General features: G+C 32.1%; 5 protein-coding genes across 12 annotated transcripts in view; 2 read left to right on the top strand and 3 right to left on the bottom strand.

The window, feature by feature from the left end:
• The first annotated feature begins 113 nt into the window (after nt 1-113).
• On the top strand, nt 114-1,599 carry Urod (uroporphyrinogen decarboxylase). Its single transcript, XM_070650097.1, has 2 exons — nt 114-272; nt 432-1,599. Exons 1-2 carry the CDS (start codon nt 255-257, stop codon nt 1,491-1,493), a joined length of 1,080 nt encoding a protein of 359 aa, XP_070506198.1. The 5' UTR covers nt 114-254; the 3' UTR covers nt 1,494-1,599.
• LOC139098004 (GEL complex subunit OPTI) lies at nt 1,506-2,156 on the bottom strand. The gene is made up of 2 exons (XM_070650098.1): nt 1,986-2,156; nt 1,506-1,917 (listed from the first exon to the last, which is right to left on the bottom strand). Exons 1-2 carry the CDS (start codon nt 2,083-2,085, stop codon nt 1,616-1,618), a joined length of 402 nt encoding a protein of 133 aa, XP_070506199.1. The 5' UTR covers nt 2,086-2,156; the 3' UTR covers nt 1,506-1,615.
• A 614-nt stretch (nt 2,157-2,770) lies between these two features.
• LOC139098384 (kelch-like protein diablo) lies at nt 2,771-5,828 on the bottom strand. The gene is made up of 11 exons (XM_070650571.1): nt 5,530-5,828; nt 4,527-5,382; nt 4,322-4,472; nt 4,204-4,262; nt 4,033-4,143; nt 3,893-3,975; nt 3,765-3,833; nt 3,641-3,706; nt 3,502-3,583; nt 3,301-3,440; nt 2,771-3,238 (listed from the first exon to the last, which is right to left on the bottom strand). Exons 2-11 carry the CDS (start codon nt 5,362-5,364, stop codon nt 3,074-3,076), a joined length of 1,764 nt encoding a protein of 587 aa, XP_070506672.1. The 5' UTR covers nt 5,365-5,382; nt 5,530-5,828; the 3' UTR covers nt 2,771-3,073.
• Nucleotides 5,829-5,893: 65 nt separating this feature from the next.
• TBC1d7 (TBC1 domain family member 7) lies at nt 5,894-7,426 on the top strand. Its single transcript, XM_070650572.1, has 4 exons — nt 5,894-6,113; nt 6,172-6,399; nt 6,461-6,642; nt 6,704-7,426. Exons 1-4 carry the CDS (start codon nt 5,970-5,972, stop codon nt 7,017-7,019), a joined length of 870 nt encoding a protein of 289 aa, XP_070506673.1. The 5' UTR covers nt 5,894-5,969; the 3' UTR covers nt 7,020-7,426.
• Nucleotides 7,423-21,477, bottom strand: part of LOC139098383 (protein sickie-like) — a 215,028-nt gene continuing 200,973 nt past the window's right edge. For 7 of the 8 annotated variants that reach the window (XM_070650570.1, XM_070650562.1, XM_070650563.1 and 4 more), the window contains 6 exons: nt 10,850-10,933; nt 10,430-10,708; nt 10,127-10,355; nt 8,933-10,058; nt 8,617-8,872; nt 7,423-8,557 (listed from right to left, as the gene is read on the bottom strand). In XM_070650570.1, the coding sequence (XP_070506671.1) occupies nt 7,961-8,557; nt 8,617-8,872; nt 8,933-10,058; nt 10,127-10,355; nt 10,430-10,708; nt 10,850-10,933 (2,571 nt within the window). In that variant the 3' untranslated portion in view covers nt 7,423-7,960. The remainder of the gene's footprint in view (nt 8,558-8,616; nt 8,873-8,932; nt 10,059-10,126; nt 10,356-10,429; nt 10,709-10,849; nt 10,934-21,477) is intronic. The other variant, XM_070650565.1, reaches the window with a different exon arrangement.

The following is a 21,477-nucleotide window of genomic DNA, read 5'->3' as shown; positions in this document are numbered from 1 at the left end:
TTCTAATTGCACTGCATTAATATTTAGGAATATACAAATTGTTTAACGGTCAGAACTTTTTCAAACTTTTCAGTATGCGGTAAACACACACATTCAAAGCACCAATCAGCTGGCATAAAATTAACAGCTGAATAGCCGTATTTTGCACAAATTTCTCTTATCATTAAGCACGTAGAAGAGAGTCCGCACGCAAACTATAATTAATTAAATTTTACCTCAATTTTGTTGTGAAATATCGAGTGATTTATACTAAAATGCAATATCAGGCAAAGGTAAGTTGATCATTGTCAAGTTATGACAATTTTGCATACTAAACAATTCCGATTTCATAAGATTTTATTAATTTACTTAAATTCTTATCAAAAGTCTGACAAGATTCTTATTAACCTTGAATTTTTTCTCTCGCTAATCATGTCCACGAACACATTTAGAACTTTCCAGCCCTTAAAAATGATAATTTATTGCGTGCGGCTCGTGGTGAAGCTGTCGACAGAGTTCCGGTATGGGTGATGCGACAAGCTGGCAGATATTTACCGGAATTTAAGGAAGTACGTGCCGAAGCTGACTTTTTTAAAGTTTGCCGTACCCCCGAATTGGCTGTTGAGGTAACCATGCAACCATTAAGGAGATTTGATCTCGATGCATCGATTATCTTCTCTGATATTCTTGTCATTCCACAAGCTCTCGGTATGACCGTTGAGATGAGACCTGGACAAGGTCCAGTTTTTCCAGAACCACTCGAATCTACACAAGACATTTCCAAATTAACCCCAGATGGTGCCGTTGAACGTCTTCAATATGTTGGAGATGCACTTACCCTTATGAGACATACATTAGAAGGAAAAGTTCCACTTTTCGGATTTACAGGTGCACCATGGACATTGATGGGTTATATGATTGAAGGTGGTGGAAGTAAAACAATGTCAAAATCAAGAGCATGGCTTAAAGATCATTCCGATGAATCTCGTAAACTTTTGAATCTTCTTGCTGATGTATGTGTTGATTACTTGATCATGCAGATTAAAAATGGTGCTCAAATTTTACAAGTCTTCGAATCTAGTGCCGAATATATTACAAAAGAGGAATTTATTGAATTTGCCTTGCCATACTTGAAGCACATTCGTGTCAAGATTCATGAAAAGATTGAAAAGGAAGGACTTGAAAAGGTTCCATTGGTTGTGTTCGCTAAAGGTGCAATGCACTCACTCGCTGAAATGGTTGAACTTGGATATGACGTAATTGGTCTCGATTGGTCAATCGATCCAGAGGAAGCAAGAAAGATTGTTGGACCAAATGTGACTCTTCAAGGTAATCTCGATCCACAAGATTTGTACAAGACACCTGAAGAAATCGCTCAATTAACAAAGACAATGGTCAGAAAATTCGGAAAGGATCGATACATTGCAAATCTTGGACATGGTATCACACCACAAACACCAATTGTGAGCATGACAACATTCGTTGAAGCTGTTCATTCCGCTTTTGATGATTAAAATGCATTTAATTTTTTGTTTCGTGACAATTTTTATGTTTTATATTTTTTACGGGTTACATTTTTAACAAATAAAAATGACGATCAAATGAGAATTAATTAATTAACATATTGTATTAATTATTAAAGTTGTTGAGCTGTTAACGACTCATCAAAATGCATACAGGAATATGTAATGATCCAGGTAACTAAGAAGCTCGCAAAATTAGTCATAAATCCTTCCTTAACTATCTCCCAAATGCCACCGTGTTCCTCATCATCGATATTATGTGTTGTACAATATAAATAGACATAGCCACTTGAACATAATCCGAAAGCTATGAGACCAATGAATCCAGTCAATGGAATAACTCCCCAAATGAGACCGAGAAATAGGCCAACAATTTGACGACTCCAGTATATCCAATCAAGAAAGATTTCCGTATCTAAAGTGATAATAAATTGTTCGTAAATGACCTCAATTGTGTGTAAATTAATGTTTTTTTCATCTTACCTGGCCATTCAGTCTTTGATGACAGTCCCATTTTCATGAGTGCTGAGAAGCTGACATTGATTGGCTTAGATTTATCAACTGTACTTTGTTTGCTAGCCATTTTAAGTTAGTTTAATTTAGAATTTTATGATTAAATTAAATTATCACGATTTTTTCTCTAAATGTGTACACGGAAAAATGAAATGTTGCTTATAGTTTGTCATTTTGTCTGCTATGTAGAGTGGCTGATTAGATTATTACATTAAGAACGATGATGTGGCAAACTTAATTAGCTTATCAGTTTGTAATAAAAAGGCTTCTTAAGCATTTTATTGGCGATTTAAAATTTCCACGTGACTGACCATGGATTGTATGAAAATTCAAATTTCGAAAAGCCGTTAATTTATGTTTACATTTTTTACAAAAATAAAGTAATTAAAATTCGACATTATCAGTCATTAAGACTATCACAAATCATTCAATAATGCGCAATATGCTATATGTAGCCCTTAACATTCAATACTTGTCTGCACTCAGCTGAATTCAGCAAATGTCTTATGTTGTTGAAATCTGAGACATCCAGAGCTGGATGTTGAATGATAAATCGACTGAATTAATTAAATTAGCAATACTACCTGAAATAAATGTCATTCTCAAATAAAAATCAATACATTTTAGTGATATAATAGATAGAATATATTTGAAATCTCTTAGTTTCTAATATTCTGAAGCATAATTACAATTTTGATCAAAACAAGAATTTAAAGCTGATTTATTAATCAACATAGCTAATAAAGCTGTATGATATATACAATGATATATATGCGTGCATTTAAATTTAATTATAATATGTCCTTTTAAAGTCTAAAATGATTAGTTATTGTGGTTAAAATTTGATGTATATTATTTGACTTTTATACATTATTTAAGGAAGTCCATAACTATCAAGTTTTCTCTTTTTTAAAAAAATAAGTATAATGACTGTATTTGTCCAACAAAAATTTTAAAGATCATCTAGATTATCATTTGAATACGACTTTGTCATACGCATTCTTGTATTTTATCCTTTCATCACGAACAATAAGCTTTTGTGATGAATCGTCCCTGACTCACCACATGTAATTATTCTCAGTTTCACTTCTGTGTGCCTTCATCACACCAACACCACCACCAAGTCTTCTGTAATTCATACAGCCACACAGACGCCATTGATTTGCGTCTGGATCATAAACTTCAATTGTCTTTAAGTATGCAGTTCCATCAAAGCCACCGACCTAAAAATGGAAATGATAAAATTGTAACTGAATAATGCAATGTTAAGAATGTAAAGCCTTACAGCATAAAGAGCGCCATTGACAACTGCTAGACCAACGCCAGATCTTCTGGATGTCATAGCAACAATTGGTGACCATGAATTTGTGTGTGGATTGTATCGTTCAGCAGAGCTCAGTTCCATACAGTCATCTCGTCCACCGACTGAAATAATTATTAGAATGTTAAGGCATGCTTGAAATTTTATATTCTATGCTTGACATACCTGCATAAATAAAATTGTTATAAACTGCACAGCCAAGATGCTTTCGTCTTGTTGACATTGGTGCTACTAGTGACCATTTGTTCTGAGGATAAAGGATGCTATTGAGTTGAATATTGCAAAAAATTTAAGAGATGCTTACCTGTCTTGGGTCATATCGTTCAACAGTGTTTAATGGTGTTTGTCCATCACTTCCACCTATTGCGTACTGTTGATAAATTAGAATTAAGAGATGTTGACTAGGCATGAAAATTATAGAAATTTACCAAAAATCCCCCAAGAACTGCAACAGCAACTCCCAGTCTGCGACTAACCATCGGAGCTACTTTTGTCCACTAAAAATTATAAAATAGATATTAAGTCATGCAGGAATCAAATGAAAATTGCAACATACTTTATTCTCCTTTGGACAGTATCTTTCGACATGATTCAGGCATTGGACACCGTCTTGACCTCCAACAGCGTAGAGGTAGCCATCTAAAATATAACAGAATTTTGTAAACTCGGCTTCCTTCAAGGAAAGACAATTCTCACCTAAAACAGCAACACCAACAGAAGTTCTGCAACTGGTCGTTGGACTTACATCACAACTCCATTGATTAGTCTGTGGATCATATCTCTCAATAGAATTGAGATAGCTTTGACCTAAAAATCAAAATTGTTTACATTATCCACTTCCATTTCCAAAATATTCAAGTTCCTTACCATCATGTCCACCAACAGCATACAAAAGATCAGCACAAACGGCTACACCAACGCCGCATCTACAATTTTATTCATAATTTAATAAAGACATTCGGAATTTAAGAATTGTTGGACATACCTTCGTTTGTTCATTGGAGCCACCATCTTCCATTCCAATGTATTTGGATCAAAACGTTCAACAGATGCTATAGCATCACCTGAGCACCAACCACCAACACTATAAAGCACTTCACCACGTTTCGTTGGTCTTCTTGGCCTTGTTCGAGGTCCTGAAATATTTCAAAAATCAGCATTGGACATAAAGCAAGGAAACTGATTCATACCTTGCATTAAAGGACGTTCTTGAGGTAAAAGTAAATAATTTTTAGCTTCATCAACTAGATCGCGACATGCATCATCGCTTCTGATAAGGAGATCACTGCCAACAGTCCCGACTAGAAATTTTGGACTGAGTAAAGGCATTCGAACGTGCTGTAATACTTGAGCTAAATGCTGTCTTCGTTCGGCAACATTATACTTAAGCCATAACATGACTGAATTGTATACTTGTTCCTCATTTCTCACGTTCAATTCATCACTGCAGATGATGTCGACTAATTGACCAACGGGAAGTAAGAGAAATTCTTCTGATTCCATAACTTCTTGGAAGTTATGTTGTGTAAATTTGTCAGCTATTCGTAAAAGCTCGCGACACGAATGTGTGTCAGCAAATGCACGAATTCCAAGACAATTTGTTGGATCCAATTGACGTTTCAGGAATTCACAGCAAATGTCTTGAATTTCAGATAATTGTAATAAGCAAGCGGCGGGAAGTAATGATTGAACATTTGATTCTTCAACAACAATATGCGATGTATAACAAAAATCAATTAGCAGTTCCATAGCATTTTCGTCTATATCTCTGATTGTGACTTCAGTCTGTCTACTTTCTTCTAATTCTCCGGTAAACATTGCTTTAAAATAGGCAGAACAAGCTGATAAAATGACACGATGTGCAAAAATCTTACGACTTCCAACATTTAACACAACATCACATAACTCTCTGTGTCGACGTAGGACATTTAGTTCTGCCAGTGTAATTTTTGGATGTTTTTCCGATATATGTGATAATCTTGCTGGCGAGCAGTTGGTGTCAAGTAGTATGTCCATTTCTTTAATCATTTAAACGGTTGATTGAATCTGTTGTGTAAAGAATGTAGATATTAAGCATGATAATAAGGAATAAGTGGATAAATAAACAAAATATTTGAGATCAAATTGCAATTTGCTGTATGAAAAGTGATTATCACAATTATATACAGTACTGCTGCACTTGACTGTAATTACCTTTGTCGATTTTGTAATTTTGATTTTTTCAATAAGCTTTATCAGATTTTCGGAACTTAATTAACATTAATCATGATTAAAATTTGATTTTTTCGCTGTGCAAAAAACTTTTTTACGCGTTTTGATTTGCTTGGCTTAATTTTATTAATTTAATTCACATAATTCACAGCAACTTGATTAAAATTTTTATTAAAATACTTTTTTATAGTCATACTAATTTGATTTTCTTTAAAATTTATTACTTTTGGTGTATTTTCAATAAATTTTATGATTTTTGTGATGTTACACTGAGTTATGAGTCGTCGAATAATTGAAAACATTAGACAATTTGAAAGTGGGTAATATTCAAACGGTCGAAAAAAATTCAAATATTTTTGGGTGAATTTTGGTGATCTTAATTCAGAAGTAAACAAAAGGATAATTAATTAAATTTCACGAGAATGGATGACGGTAGGAACTTCAGATCTATTTATTATGAAAAAGTAGGATGTCGCAGTGTAGAGGAAAAGAAAAGTTTGGAAATTCTCCTCAAGGAAAATCCTGTATTTAAAGCTAAATTATTGCAGTTCCTAAAATTGTTTTCGGTAAGTTTAGACTTCCTGTGATTCTCGGTAAATAGCTAATTAATGCTGTTTCTAACAGGTTCCATCAGTTCACCGTGGCTTATTGTATAACTTAGCATTAGACGTCTATCCAATTTACATGGAATCAAAGGAATTTGTTATGCAGCAGAAAAAAGATACATATGAAGATCTGACAAGAGCACTGGAAGTGATGAGATATATTGATGACAGAACACCTAAATGCAGAGTTTTTTACGCCATGTATTTATTAGAAACAAAAAAGCTGAACAGTTCTGTTAATCTTTATGTAAGTCAAGTTGACAATTTTTACTGGATCTTGTTGATGACATTAGAATTTCATTTTTCAGAGAGATTCTGTGTTTTCGCTGCTAGCTGAAGTTATTCTCGAAGGATTGGAAGTGGATCCAGTGGAGTCTTATTTTATCACAAAGAGCTTTTATCGATTTAGCGAAGATATTTCAAATGAAGTTCCTAAATTAAAACAACAGACTTGCTTCTATCTTGAAAAGGAGGAAGAGGAAATTTACAGGTATAGAACTTCAAATATTAAGACTAATTCCTCAATATAATAATATCATCCAATTCCACAGACACCTAAGTTCAAGAAACATAATCGACAAACTACCATTCGACTTTTGGTATCCATCAATATTCTCATCAATCCTTGACAGACTAGCACTAATTAGAATTTTCGACAAAGTAGCATCAGGTTCCATTAGCATAGTTGTATTTGTATTCGTTGTCATCTGTTCCTATACAAGATTTCAACTGAAAAATCCAAAGATCGACACAGAGGAAGTAATAAAAATTATTGAAAGCTATGCTGTTGAAGACGATAGTCAGAAATCGGAAGTGATTATCAACAAATCTATAGACTTATGGCAGAAATACTGCATGAAGAAATGAGATGGAGATTAACTGTTTTATATGATTGTAAAATTATTTATGGAAATTGTTGGAAATGAAGATTTAGTATTGCTGAGCTTGAAGTTGACTTTTCTATGCTAGATTCAAGTTCTGGCTGCGAAGGTTTAATAATATAAAATTTTGGTTAATTTTGAAAACTTTTCAATGACTGCTTTGATTAAAAATTCCTTGAAATTTCAAAAAATATTCAAATTTTTGACTTCAAAATTGAAATTTTAAAATGAAAAATGAAAAAGTTCAAATCAGAGTGGGCGGGAATCCATTTTGAAGTGAATTCCTACTCTAAGAGTCCTGCTAAGTCTGTTTTGAATGAAAATCCATAAAAGTATCGAGCAAATCTTCAAAAATTCTGAAAAAATCAAATAAAATAATGTCAAAAATCTTAATTTTTATAAAATGTTTTCATCCTTTATTTCAGCATTTAATTTATTTAATGTATAATAATTTTTTCTTGTTGTGTAAATGGCTTTTCATGTTAATCGTCAATAGATAATTTTGTGTGTATTTTCATTCTGTTTAATACAAAGCTAAAAACGATTTCGATTCTTTTTAATATAATTGAGGATGTCGATTAAAAACCTATAAAAGGAAATTGCGAGCCACATCTAAATATAGATATATATTCATATTTATATACGTAATTTATATTATTTTATGTTGCAAAAATCGAAGCATAATATGGAACAATATTATATTTCGTTAAAATGAAATTGGTTTAGTTGATTTTTGTATAATATCACAGGAAATTTTCGCAATTATTTAATTAAAAATGATATTAATTAATTATAAATTTATTATATTCATCTTATACACAATATGGGTTTATGTTACTCTATGAAATCATATCCATTGCACAAAAATGCACATGAATTGTCGGATATTAAAATAATTAATTACAGTTGGTGTTAAATTTCTTCATCTTAATTTTCAGCTACTGAACTGTCGTGTGTGAAATTTGAATCGAGACTAACACAATCGGAGTCGTCTTGTTGAATTTCATTCCAACTTGCTGCTTCCTTCAATTGATTCAGCATATTTAATAGCGGATCTTCCTTATTACCTAATAATTCCGCTTCTTCTAATCCTACGTCCTGAGCTGTTATTGTTTTCAATTTTGGTACTGTCGATGGAGTAATTGGCCATGGATAAGTTTCACGAATATATAGACATGGATCAGTCCATGCATTTCCTCGTCTACCGTATAATTGAACACCTTCTTTAATTGCATTAATCATGTATGGAGCTAATGTATTATTCCATAAATCTAGGAACCATTTTTGTGAATCATTTACATCAATTGGACATTCTAGGAATAATTGTGGTCCAATAGTTACATCGCTAGAGCTATGTGTTTCCAAAAATGAATTGATATGTTGAACGAGTGTTGGCAACCATCGGAAAATCTTTTCCATTTGAACTTGGGGTGATCCATTCAATAATTCGATGTCGTAAAGTCGACGACGAAGGAATCTACCCAAGAATCCTTTGACTGGTTCCATATGGTTTGCAGTCAATACCTATTTAGATGAGAAATTTTATTAGATATGCTCAAAATTAGACTAACATCTTGACTTACCCATCGGAAGTTGTGATGCAACTGTAAATTTGTCGTGTTGCATGTCGCTTGTGACATTGTGCCAATAATACATGGTAGTTTAGTTGCTGGGCCAGCACTTAATAAGCATGAGAACACATCACCTAATTCTGAAGCGTGGTGAAGATTATCGAGTATAATTACGGCTGGAAGCTCTTCCATTGAACAATTAATTGAAGCTTGCTCAGCAATTTGGCTTAAATAATGTTGCAAGTCCTTTGATGACTTGTGGTCGACACTGTGGATTGATAGATAAATTAAAATATGTTTATTAAAATTGACAAGTCAATGAACTCACTTGAATGTGGCAATAGATTCAGCTGGACTACGATTTGATTTAGCGACTAAAAATTCAGCTAATTTTCTTGCTAAATGACTCTTGCCAGTTCCCTTTGGTCCACATAAAATCAACCGTCGATGCTCAGTTAACAAATTAATATAACGATGAACAATAGATCTTGGAATCAGCGTATCAAATGCTAAGCTGCCAACTCCTTGTAAGCATATATACAATGACTTAACATTACCGATAATATATCCACATGGTAATAATTCTGGAAAGCCCATTTCAGGTCCACGCTTTGCTTCACCCAAATGATATGATGTAATTGAGTCAGTATTAAGACCCAAATTTGTACCCGGATCAACGCGCGAAAGATAATCCTTAAATGTCTTTCGAACAATATAATCGAGATTCTGCCATGTAGTCTTGCCAGATATATATGTGCATGCAATAATCATTTCGCAATTCTTTGGATCATCAATTGAGTGATTGAAGTGATTATAGTATTTCAAGTTATTTCCATTATGCTGTAAGCCATCTTCAACATCATTGAAATGTTCACATTCACTTAACTCTTCCATATATTTTGAATATCTTTCAGCTTGTCCGAGATAAACAGCTATTGAGATTCGTTTTCCGTCACCTGAGTCGGGTGCTTCTTCGCCGGGTGTCGCTAAGATGTCATTTGATAATGAGATTCTTTCTAATGTTGGTGATATGTCGTGCATTAAATGAGGTGATAGTGGTGCAGGTGCTGGTGTTGGAACTTCATCTTCTTCCTCAGTTTCGTCTAAATTATCAGGAAGATCAAGTGGTGGTCGAGAATGTCCTGAATCTGTTGCGAAACTATATCTTCTAGAATCACCAGCAGAACATGGCGAGGCTGGGCATCCAATTGATGTTTCTGAACCGGCAAGTGATCGACTCGTAACCATTTTCTGAAGTCTATCATTGTTGTGTCTCAATGACATCATTTCTTGTCGCATTGCCTTGACAGTTTCTTTCAATGTTTCCATCTGAGATGCTTGAGTGAGTGCCTCTAATCGGATGTCGGTGAGTACCATGTCTTTTTCACGTAACTGCTTCTTTAATTCCTCAACAATCGGATGATTTTCTACTTCTATTGAGTCAAATGGTTTGGCTGTATTTAATTAAAGAAATGTTCTCATTAGTTCAAAATTTAATCAGCATGTCTGCAGCATAACTTACCATTTTCAATTAACGTAACTTGACGATTCGACAATTTTGTCGGTGAAATTGGTGGTTTTCCCAAGTCTGGAACTGTATTGGCTGTCGGTAATTTTGGTATCGTCTTTTGCGGCGTCGGTGGTGGTAAAGATGCCTTTGATTCCGATAAATTTCCATTCAAGCTCATCTGACGATTTGTCTTGGATATTTTTGCATTTCTTGAGAATGCTTTTGTGAATGAACTTCGGAGCTGTTTAAAAGATGAAAAGAGAAATGTTAGTTCCCACGCTATACAATAAAGGCAACAATAAAGTATTAACTTACCCATCCTTTCTTCTTTTTCTTATCTTGCGTTGAGCAATTAGAACTTAATGAGTTAATTGAGCAAACTGAATCTGTACTTAATTGCCTTTGCATCGTTCCATTACCATTCTGTAATCCCGATTCATGGGATCCATTGATGGACTTCTTTGTAGGACTTCCATTACCATTAACATTCATTTGCACGCCCATACTCTCGATATGAGCTGATGTTAAACCGGCTTGAATTGATTGCTTCTTGAGTAATTCTATTGTTTGCCGCATCTCCGTGATTTCTGATTCCTGTAGGACGATAAATAAGTTATATAATAGAATTAGATCAGCATGTTGAATTGTATATTTCAATCAAGGTTTAATATTCTGTATTCAAAAAAGCCAGCATGCCTAGAATTTATTTATTTTTATTAGAATTAATTGACAAACCTTCTTCTCGGTTGCAGCAGTCAGTGATTGTAGCCGATTTGTCATTGTTGCAAGTGATTTTTCAAATGCATTCACGACATGCGCCTGTATTTATTTAATTCAATTGGTTATTTGTGAGTAAATAGAAGAAAGAAAAAATAGGAAAAACTTTTGTTAGCAGTTAATCAAAAAAAATGGCACTCAATCATGTTTATTGTCATGTTATTGGAAATTGATGTGTTAATCCACACGAAAAAAAAAGTATCGGAAGGAATTGATCAGTTTTATTTTTCATTTCAAATTTTGTTCACACGTGATTGAATCTATCAAATTCAGTCACAACATCCTCAATTTTAAATTATTTTCAACGTGAAGCCAGAGAGGAATTTCCATAAAAATGTTGTTTATTGCAGTGGTGGGCAACCTTTTATTTATTGTGCCACACCTTGACTATTAGTCTCTAGCGAAACCGCGCACTACACATGGTTCAAGGCATTTCCGATCACACTGCTGTGTCGCGGCTCACAGGTTGCCCACCCCTGATCTATTTCCACGCTCTCAATACTCATCCGCTTGCTTGATACACAACAGTTTTAGTAAATAAAGCTAGAATTAATTTCTGGATCTTTTTTTATAGGTTTGTTCGTTTTATTTTCAATTTTTTTAATGACATTTAGATAAGACTAGTTAAAACCTTCATAAAAACTTGACGAAAAGCTTAATTTATTTGTAATTTAATGACTAATTTGCTTTATAACTAGTATTGACATCTAAAAGATCTTAAAAGTTTGAAAATATTTTGATTACCCAAATCAAATGAAGAATATTAATTCTCTCAGGTATGTCTTTACGACTGTTATTTATTGTGAGATATAATGTCCATTTTTAATGCACTTATTAATATTTTATTGACAAATTCGTTTGATTATCAATTTTGACTTCGGGACGAGTTATTGAAATTAAAGTTTCATTGTTATTTAAATTCGCAGCTAGTTCAGGCGGTGGATTGCTTTGAAATTATATGGCATAATTATGAAGTTCCTTTGTTTATGTTTTGAAGTGTTTAAAATTTTAAATTTGAAAATTATTTAAAATTCTTCGAATTTGATGTCATTGTCTTGCTTAGACTCCTACAATGATGAATAGATTACAATTATAGTTATTAACTAACTTACTGGGTCAATATCCAACGATATTTATAGATTTTTCGCAATTAAAAATAACAATTTTAAATTACTGTTTTCAAAACAACTAAAACTTCATAGTTGCAAGCCCCTTTGACAATAATTTCCACCACTTCATTTAATTGCGCCAATAAAATTCAAATACATAATATACGTTAAAAATTTTATATCCAATTTTCAATTTTAAGTGGGAATAAACTTGTAATTATGAATATTTAATTGCAATATTCTAGTTTATCGCATAAATATTGAGTGATAAAACTTAATAAGGTACTTTTGTCGAACCATTATGTGCTAATGATCACCACAAGCTGCACTATTGTTTATTGTAAAAAGAATTCTCATAAAAGTCTATAAATAGACACAAAATCGAGAGAAATTATCCAGAAAAGAAACGGGCTCATTAATATGCTACCTGTGAGACAATAAAATTTACTTCACAATTTATTAGATTTACATAAACATATCAAGTCGGACGTAAAATTAGCTTTGAATTTTCAACAAGTATCATTTTACGAATTCATTAGACCATTTAAACAGCTGTTATTTCCTAATAAATGTTCGGATATATTACGAATTGAGCAAAAAGGCACGCCGAAATTGTGGTTGATTAATTATTAATAACAATAATTGTGACTTTTCACACAACAATAATCACATTTGGGTTTTTGGGGACGATTGCAGGTTGTGTGTTTTGAATTGAATTTTAAAGCCAATACAGCACTTGACTCAACCTTAAACATCACTAATAAACAAACCCTTCAGCACATATTTCGCAACTTGACTCCAAACAAAGAATTATTGAGCAGTAGATCATTAAAAATGTTAAAATGAGTGGACTCACGGTTAGAGGTTTATGGGTCTTCTCATTAATTATACAAGAAACTTCCTGTCAAATGCTTTGACTTTTGTTTAATTCATAATAAAATGCATTTGTGTTTGAATGCATTAAGATAATTGTGTGGGGTTGGATGTTAGAATGTCAAGGTTTAAACGACGTCTATTAATAAATTCTAAATCAAATCTTTGACACACAGCTGCGATGATCTGTTCTTATTTCCTTTTATATAAATTCATAGTATTTTCAATGTCATTCGTAAATGCGACCAAACGTACACATAATAAAAAATAAAGAAATATCAAAATATCCATTTAACCATAATCGACGCCCGCTTAAAATGAATATGATTTTCAATCAAATCTCGGATTCCACTGTCGGTAAGAAATGTTGTCTAACTGTCGTGGTTTGCTGCTGTTTATTTTTATGAATGAAATTTTTCACTAAATATTGACAATGAAACAGCAAGGTGCTTCTAAGATTTTGGCAAAAAGATGGTCAGAGAAAAGGTTTCATCTAGCTTAAATTAATTTTCATGCTGATTTCTTTGATCAGCGTTGAATTATGAATTTTGCATGCAGATTTATAAAATTTGAAGAGGAAATTGATTTTGAGCACTTTTTCTGATTGGATTTGTTTCTGTCTGTATGTCAATCAATTGTTGCCACTTAGTTGATTAAGAAATATGAAATTCGGAAGCATGTAATTGGATAACTGAGTAAATATTTCGGAATTACTTTTTGAAGTGAGAGGAAAAACACGTGGATTATAATTTAAATTTTTAAAAGCCGTTAAATTGCTTAAAATTTAAATTCTTTGACTTTCTGCTTTTCTTTTGGAAATGTAAGCTTAATTATGAAAATTTGCAAGGAAATCCGCTTTATGCACCAATCTTTGAGTGACTTTCAAACTTGCGTTTTGCTAAAAAAAAAAGTACTTCCCGGAATCAAGTGATATTAAAGTCATTTTCTCTCGTTTTCTTTATCGCTGGCTGAGCATCATCAATTTTTTGACATTCACAATGCAATTTCATCATCATCTTCACAGTTGGAACTTTTTATTTTCGACTACATTAATTTATTATGGACATAAAAATTAAGAGATTCTTTTTTTTATTATGGCTAAATGGAAAATTTATTGAATAAATATTTTAATGCCTTTCTGTAATCGATTCATCTTCTTATTCTGTGTGTCGCAAGAGATCCACAACTTTATTTTTTTATTGATTTCCTTTAAGTTCATCGCACTTCATTGAAGGTATTGAGCTAAATAAACAATTCTCGAGAATTTCTCCAGCTATTCGAATCACGTTTCCATCAATCAAATTCTCCCAAAAGAATTACTTTTTTTTTACAAGAACTGCCATAAAAACAAGTAAACATAAGTAAGTGGGTAATAAAAAGAAGGCATAAATTATTCATACATATTAGATTTCCTCGGTAGCATATAAAAATTAAATCACGATAAAAAAAAGCCACTTGAATTGCATGCTCAATTTGGTATTCAAGCATTTGACTATGAGAAAAAAATATTAAATTCACGAATATTACATCCAATATCCGATGTTGGCAACAAATCTTCAGTCAAGCATAAAAAATCATTGCTCCTGACATTGTTTATGAATAGTTTGTTACACATCTCATATTTCCATTTACATATATTTAAAATATGTGTGTAGATAAACATGTTTTTGTTGCTATGCCTTTACATACAGCACAAAAAAAAATATGTATTGTAATTTTTATTGAATTTTCTCTTTGATATTGTAGCTTGAAGAATGACATCGATTTATTTTTGAACTTGTATGCACATAATACAATTGAAAATTAAATTATAGCTATAAAGTGCAATTGCACATAATTCATATTGCATAGTAAGTAAATACAGAACAAGTGATGAGGGTAAGAAGAGTGAGAATGAGTGGAAACGCATTGGAAATTTTTTGAATTATTAGTGGAACTGGATGTTGATTAGAATTGTGTTGATAGTTGAGGTGACTTTAGTGTACTATAATCTATTTGATATCATAGTCGTAAAGAGTTTTGCTGATTTTTAGCGCATTTTTGAAATTTTTTTCAAAAAGGTAGCTTAATAAGACACAATGTTCGGTCGTTCGTTCGTTCGGTCGTTCGTTCGGTCGTTCGTTCGTTCGGCTGTCATTAAAAACTTTTTATCTAGACATCGCAGAGAGCTCGGAATGGTTTTAAAAGATCAGTTCCATAAAGTTATTGGCGCCCCGGGCATTTAAAAGTTTCAAATCAAAGCATAAATACTATAATTAACAATTTTTCATTTTCATATACAACAACAACAAAAACAACAACACGTTTTTTCATTGTTTTACAGTGTTTTTCAATGTTTGTCGATGTTTTTACAGTGTTTACTGAACAATGTTTGAATTTTTTGACCGTTATGAGGTTTGAATTATGAAAATCCGTTAAATGATTAAGTTCTTAAATTTGTGGAAGTTTTATATGGATCTTGTGTTTTTGGTCTGGAAGTGAACTGGATCTTATTGGATCTTGTGTTTTAGGTCTGGAAGTGACCTGGATCTTACTAGATCTTGTGTTTTAGGTCTGGAAGTGAACTGGATCTTACTGGATCTTGGTTTTTAGATCTGGAAGTGAACTGGATCTTACTGGATCTTGGTTTTAGGTCTTTAAGTGAACTGGATCTTACTAGATCTTGTGTTTTAGGTTTGGAAGTGACCTGGATCTTACTAGATCTTGTGTTTTAGGTCTGGAAGTGACCTGGATCTTACTGGATCTTGTGTTTTAGGTCTGGAAGTAACCTGGATCTAGGTTTTTAGGACGTGACCACGATCTTACTGGATCTCATTTTTGTGGGTCTGGAAGTGACTTATTAATCAATTACTGATCGCTAGGACAAAAATGCGCTTAAGTCCCTCGATCAATAACACGAGGACTTCTGTAATTTTTTATGGAAAAAATTCAAATAAAAAAAGATTGATCTAACTTATGAATTAAAATCATCTTTTTGTTTACAATTGAATAGGATTTGAACCCAAATCTTAGCTATTTCTCTAATTTATTGAAATTATTAAGAAACTTTTCTTGCTTTAGTTTTCGTGACTTTTAACATTTTACGTTATTTTTGGCAATTAGTCAATTATTTGCTGATCAAAATCACACAAGTCGAAGATGTAAATGTAGAATCCAGCAACCTACTTCAAATTATTTGTTACTTTGTTTACTATTATGAAAAATTAAAAAATTTTATTGACCTAGTTACACTTCACTCTCGACTGCACCTCACGTTCTGTCCAGAACTCGAAGTCCACTTGAAATTTATATGGAGTCGAGTCGACCTAATTAGACTTTTCATACAAAATCCTAGTCGACTTCGAGCTTTGCTTCTGTCTCCGCTATTTCCAATTGTAACTCCCCAAAAAATCCCCAATCCAAACTGAAGTTTTCTTTCCACAAAATCAATGTAAACCTCCAGCTAAAAATTGCTCATTTACTCAATAATTTCATAATCTACACACCATATAGCACAAATAAGTTTAGTGCCAGTTGGCGGATAATTGAAGAATGAGAAATAAATAAGAAACTTGCTAAAAATCCCACGCAATTCTCCAAATGAGGCCTTGTATATAGAAATGAGAAAACTCCAAATTTCAATCTTTCATCGATATATTTAAAAGTTTACATTAAAGATATGACATGTTATACATTTTTGGAAAGGTCTTTTTTCTGGGTATTCAAAAAAATTAGTTATAGTTTGAGAAATCTTCCAGGGTTGGAAAACAAGAGCTCTGAATCATGTGAAAACCATACTTTTTTATCGCCTTAGTTTGGCATGTTCCAATAACTTAAAAATTTAGTTGATATACTTTTATGTTAGAACATCCAGTATACTAAAATGCAATGTAGAGATAATTTGGATTCAACTCTGTATAACTGAAAAATCTATATTTCAACTCTGTCTATTTTTACATGACATTTTTACAAAAATCAGCATAAGTAATCACAGGAAACGATTTTTTGAATGCTCTAAACGGATTCTGATAGACAATTTAAAGCATAATTTTATGAGCATAAAAATTTTTTGATTACATAAATTTTGAATTTATAAAATACGTTAAATGTAATTTCTAGGCATTTTTTAGTTTCTACCCAAATATTATCATAAATTAAGCTTTAGTTGAATATCTTATTTAATTTATAAAAATAAAAATCATAGCAATAAAATAAACATATTTAAAATGGTTTAATCAATAAATAATAAAAAAAGGTGAAACATAAATGAAAACTGAATAATGCCTAGAAATTACATTTAACGTATTTTATAAATTCAAAATTTATGTAATCAAAAAATTTTTATGCTCATAAAATTATGCTTTAAATTGTCTATCAGAATCCGTTTAGAGCATTCAAAAAATCGTTTCCTGTGATTACTTATGCTGATTTTTGTGAAAATGTCATGTAAAAATAGGCAGAGTTGAAATATCGATTTTTCAGTTGTACAGAGTTGAATCCAAATTATCTCTACATTGCATTTTAGTATGCTGGATGCTCTAATATAAAAGTATAAGAACTAAATTTTTAAGTTATTGGAACATGCCAAACCAGGGCGATAAAAAAGTATGGTTTTCTCATGATTCAGAGCTCCTGTGTTCCAACCCTGGATGATTTTACAAACTATAACTAATTTTTTTGAATACTCAGAAGAAAGACCTTTCCAAAAATGTATAACATGTCATACCTTTAATGTAAGCTTTTAAATATATCGATGAAAGATTGAAATTTGGAGTTTTCTCATTTCTATATACAAGGCCTCAAATGATGAATTATGAATTAATTCAAATCGAAATTCCATTATTTAATTGAATTAATATACACACAAGACTTGTGAATTGTGTATGTGATTCGAAAAATAAAAGCATTTTAACACCTTGACCTCGTGAGGAAATTTTTATTCTTTAACATTCATCTTTATTACATTTCTTTTATGTCGGGTGCCTCTTTATCGCCGTCTGACTAATTTAAATTGAAAACATCATTCGAATGTTTACGAGAATGAAAAAAAGCTTTTAAGTATCGCGTGTGCGATTTCATCGTGCAATTTATCATTTTGTAATGATTGGATGGGAACGGAGGAGGGGTAACAAATACGTAAAATAATCTGAATTTTCAATTAACCTTCTCTAGCTGAGTACGTACGAGGATGATTGCGTGAAGAATATAAAATTAGACATTGAATATGGAAGAATTTGAGACATATGATAAATATATGTGCATATGCTGCACTTAATCATTTTACGGTTGAGTGTATGGATTTTAATGGAACTTACAGGGTTGAGAATGTTGTGTTTTTTAAGTTTAGTGAAGATAATTGAATCTAGAACACTAGTTTGATGGCATTCAGACGCGAGATTCTAGTGTGAAGACATCTGAACATGCCAATTTAGTGTGAAGGCATCTGATTATGAGATTCTAGTGTGAAGACACCTGAACATGCCAATCTAGTGTGAAGACACCTGAACATGTCAATCTAGTTCGAAGACGCCTGAACATGTAAATCTAGTGTGAAGGCACCTTAATCTATGTATTTCCTGCTTAAATCAAATCAAAACATCCAACCTTATTACCTATTCAACAAATTGATTTCATCGCTCACGTATTTATGTAGCAGTAGGCATTCTAACAGTATTAAGCTCATAAAATAATGGGAAACTGTAAGAATTACTTAGCCGTGTGAATTGAGAAAAAATATTTACGACGAATGTCAATTAGATATTAAAATTATTGAAATAATCTGACACTTATTGGAACCGACTCTACACATACGAAATTAGCATAAAGATATAGGTCGATACATCTATTTACCTTAAATAAACAGAATCTACGTATCAAGTTTTGGATGTTGGTTGAGTGACGAAGGCGATAGAGACATTAAATTTTGTGATAATTTGATTTTTACTAGGAAAAAAGTGTGTTTCATCTTCCTCTACGTTTGCCTTAAAATGGACTATTAATAACAAATTTCCATCTCTATCTGACCGAATGCTAATAATCCAGTTTAACTTAATTGTATTGTCTAAAATAAAATGCTCTTTTTTTCAACTTCACTGCTCGCTTTGAAAGCTTTCATAAAAGCAATCGCAATTCAATGAATCGAAATGACTTAATTTAAATATGAAGCATCTAATCTTTGTTATTTAATCTCTCTGCCTTTACATATATAGTTGCTGTATTTTCAGTTTCATTTATTATTATTCTTACTCTCTCGGGTCTTGTTCGAATAATAACGAGTTGAAAAATTATTTTCTTATTTTATTTATTTGATTTTTTTCAACATGAAGTTTATACAGGCATTCAGACACAAATTGAACAAAAATGAGAATCAAAGGAATATCAATTGAGAAATGAAAATGATTCAATGAATATTCGTAAATCTCAATTATGTATGATGAAAGATTAATTTGTTAATCAATTGGTGAATTTTAAAGTTTTATTATTTTTGGCAATTAAGGGTTATTGACTTTTGGATGAAGAGTTTGATGTGGAATATTATTGGATGTCTGGGAAATTTATTATTGTTGCAGAAGAATTAGAGTGGATTAATGAATTGGCAGACAGACGGTAGTCAGCGATGGAGTCAGCTTCACTCTAGAGTTAGGCAAAGATCGTGCAAGAGCAGAGTAAGTAAGCAACAACGCTCACAAACATGATCATCTACAGAAAGCAGCAAAAAAGCGGCAATGGTCAAGTGGTTAGAGCGTCGGACTTCCGTTCTAACGACCCGGGTTCAATCCAATTGAAAGTCTAGTTGGATTCGGACGCTTTTTTTCTGTTCTAGTCATACCAACTCGGTTTGTGTGATTTCGCGACACACAAATTGTGGCTAGGTACGTTGCATTGATAAACCCTGGGTCATGCTGCGTGCAGAGTTGGGGAAAGCAAAACGTCCATTCGACAAATCATCTCCATCTTCATGTAGTCTTCGAACTTATACACAGTTCGAGGGTTAAATTTGCTATTTGTTAACTTTATAATATAAGTCGATAAAGTCTAATAGAGTATGACCTTAAGTTGAATCATACTCAACATATGCGCTTGAGATCACAGCACAGGTTCGAAACCTTTAACTAATTATTATTAATCTGCAACATTAGAGTGTGTTTTTTTTTTTAATTTTACCATCTATAAACTAAAAAAATCAACAATGACCTCAATGAGCCACTTAACCCCTTTAACCCCCAATAAATTGATACCAATTGATATCCTATTAATAACCATATTTTTTGCACTAGTATTTTTTGCACGCTTCCTTCAACCACGATCTGAATTTCTTCAATTGTCTTAAATTATATGCAAATTTTTTAATTGAAATCAATTCAAAAGCCGTGAAGAATATTTAATTCAATTAAATTATTTTGCCATTCAAATGTCATTAATTTAATAACTTTATAATATTGTTCCAACTGTAACCACAGAATGACATTCTATTTATATTAAATAACATTTGTATGGATTCATATTTCAAAATAGTCTTGAGCTTCAAAGAGAAATACAAATGTGACAAATAGCTTGAACCATCGATGTGCGATCATATCTAGTCACTCCAGGTGTTCATACTGTTAAAATTCATTTGAAATTTAAGATTCTTGAAAATAGCTTTTATGATCTCAACTATGCAAATATGTCATCGTGATAAGTTCCAATGGAATTGATGTTGCATAAATTTGCTGAAATTTTATTAAATGACGTTAAAATCTATTTTTGAGATATGGAAGCCACACGCGAAAGTGTCTGAATATATTTTATGGATGGATTGTATGACAGGAAATTTAAATTATTTTTTAATTTTATGGGCTAGTGAATAAGGATTGAGGTTATGTTGTGTTGATGATTGAATAGATTTGAATTGTAGAGTTGATTGTGCATTTTTATGCAATGGTTGAGGCAGCTTTGATGGATTTATTTTGAATCGCACCTAAAAAGATGATTAAAATACTCCAAACAGCTTGAATTCTTACTCAACTACAAAATATCCAACAAATTTCAATCAATTCCAATTCAAATCCAATTTATTCCCATCCAATAATATCTATCCTAACTCACTAAATCAAAATTAATTAGGAGATAATACCAAACGATTAAAATAAAGCATTTACAATTCAAATTTTAATGACAAAACTTTTCCAGCTATCATAATCCACTGCAGATAAATATCTATACCAACTCATCATAATCTAAATTAATGACAATGGGAATCCAGTAAAATTAATTCGAAGGGGGTAATTTAAAAGTGACGTCAATGTCAATTTATAGCTTTATAGTTTGCAATACATAATATAAAGTCATGGCTGTCATATAGGACATATGGGACATGCCGTCCCATAGATCAAGGTACTTGATGCCCCACAGAGTCCATACAATCATGGTTGCAGCTGTCTAGATTGTGTCACAAATGAGCATGTACATCACTAATGGAATAACCCCACTAAATGAAATATTGTTTATTGATATATCATTTTCTCTTTCTAATTAACTCGTCGATAACTAATAATAGAGAATTTCTATGAAAAGAAGCAGAAGGAAACATAAAAAAATGTCTGATGCTCTCTAATAAAGATATAGCTTTTCTCATCTTTCAAA

The sequence above is a fragment of the Chironomus tepperi genome, unplaced genomic scaffold (assembly GCF_022539635.2).
Source record: "Chironomus tepperi strain 1889 unplaced genomic scaffold, CSIRO-AGI_Ctep_v1 contig_445, whole genome shotgun sequence".
Classification (NCBI taxonomy): domain Eukaryota; kingdom Metazoa; phylum Arthropoda; class Insecta; order Diptera; family Chironomidae; genus Chironomus; species Chironomus tepperi.
This window is presented reverse-complemented; position numbering and strand designations above follow the sequence as displayed.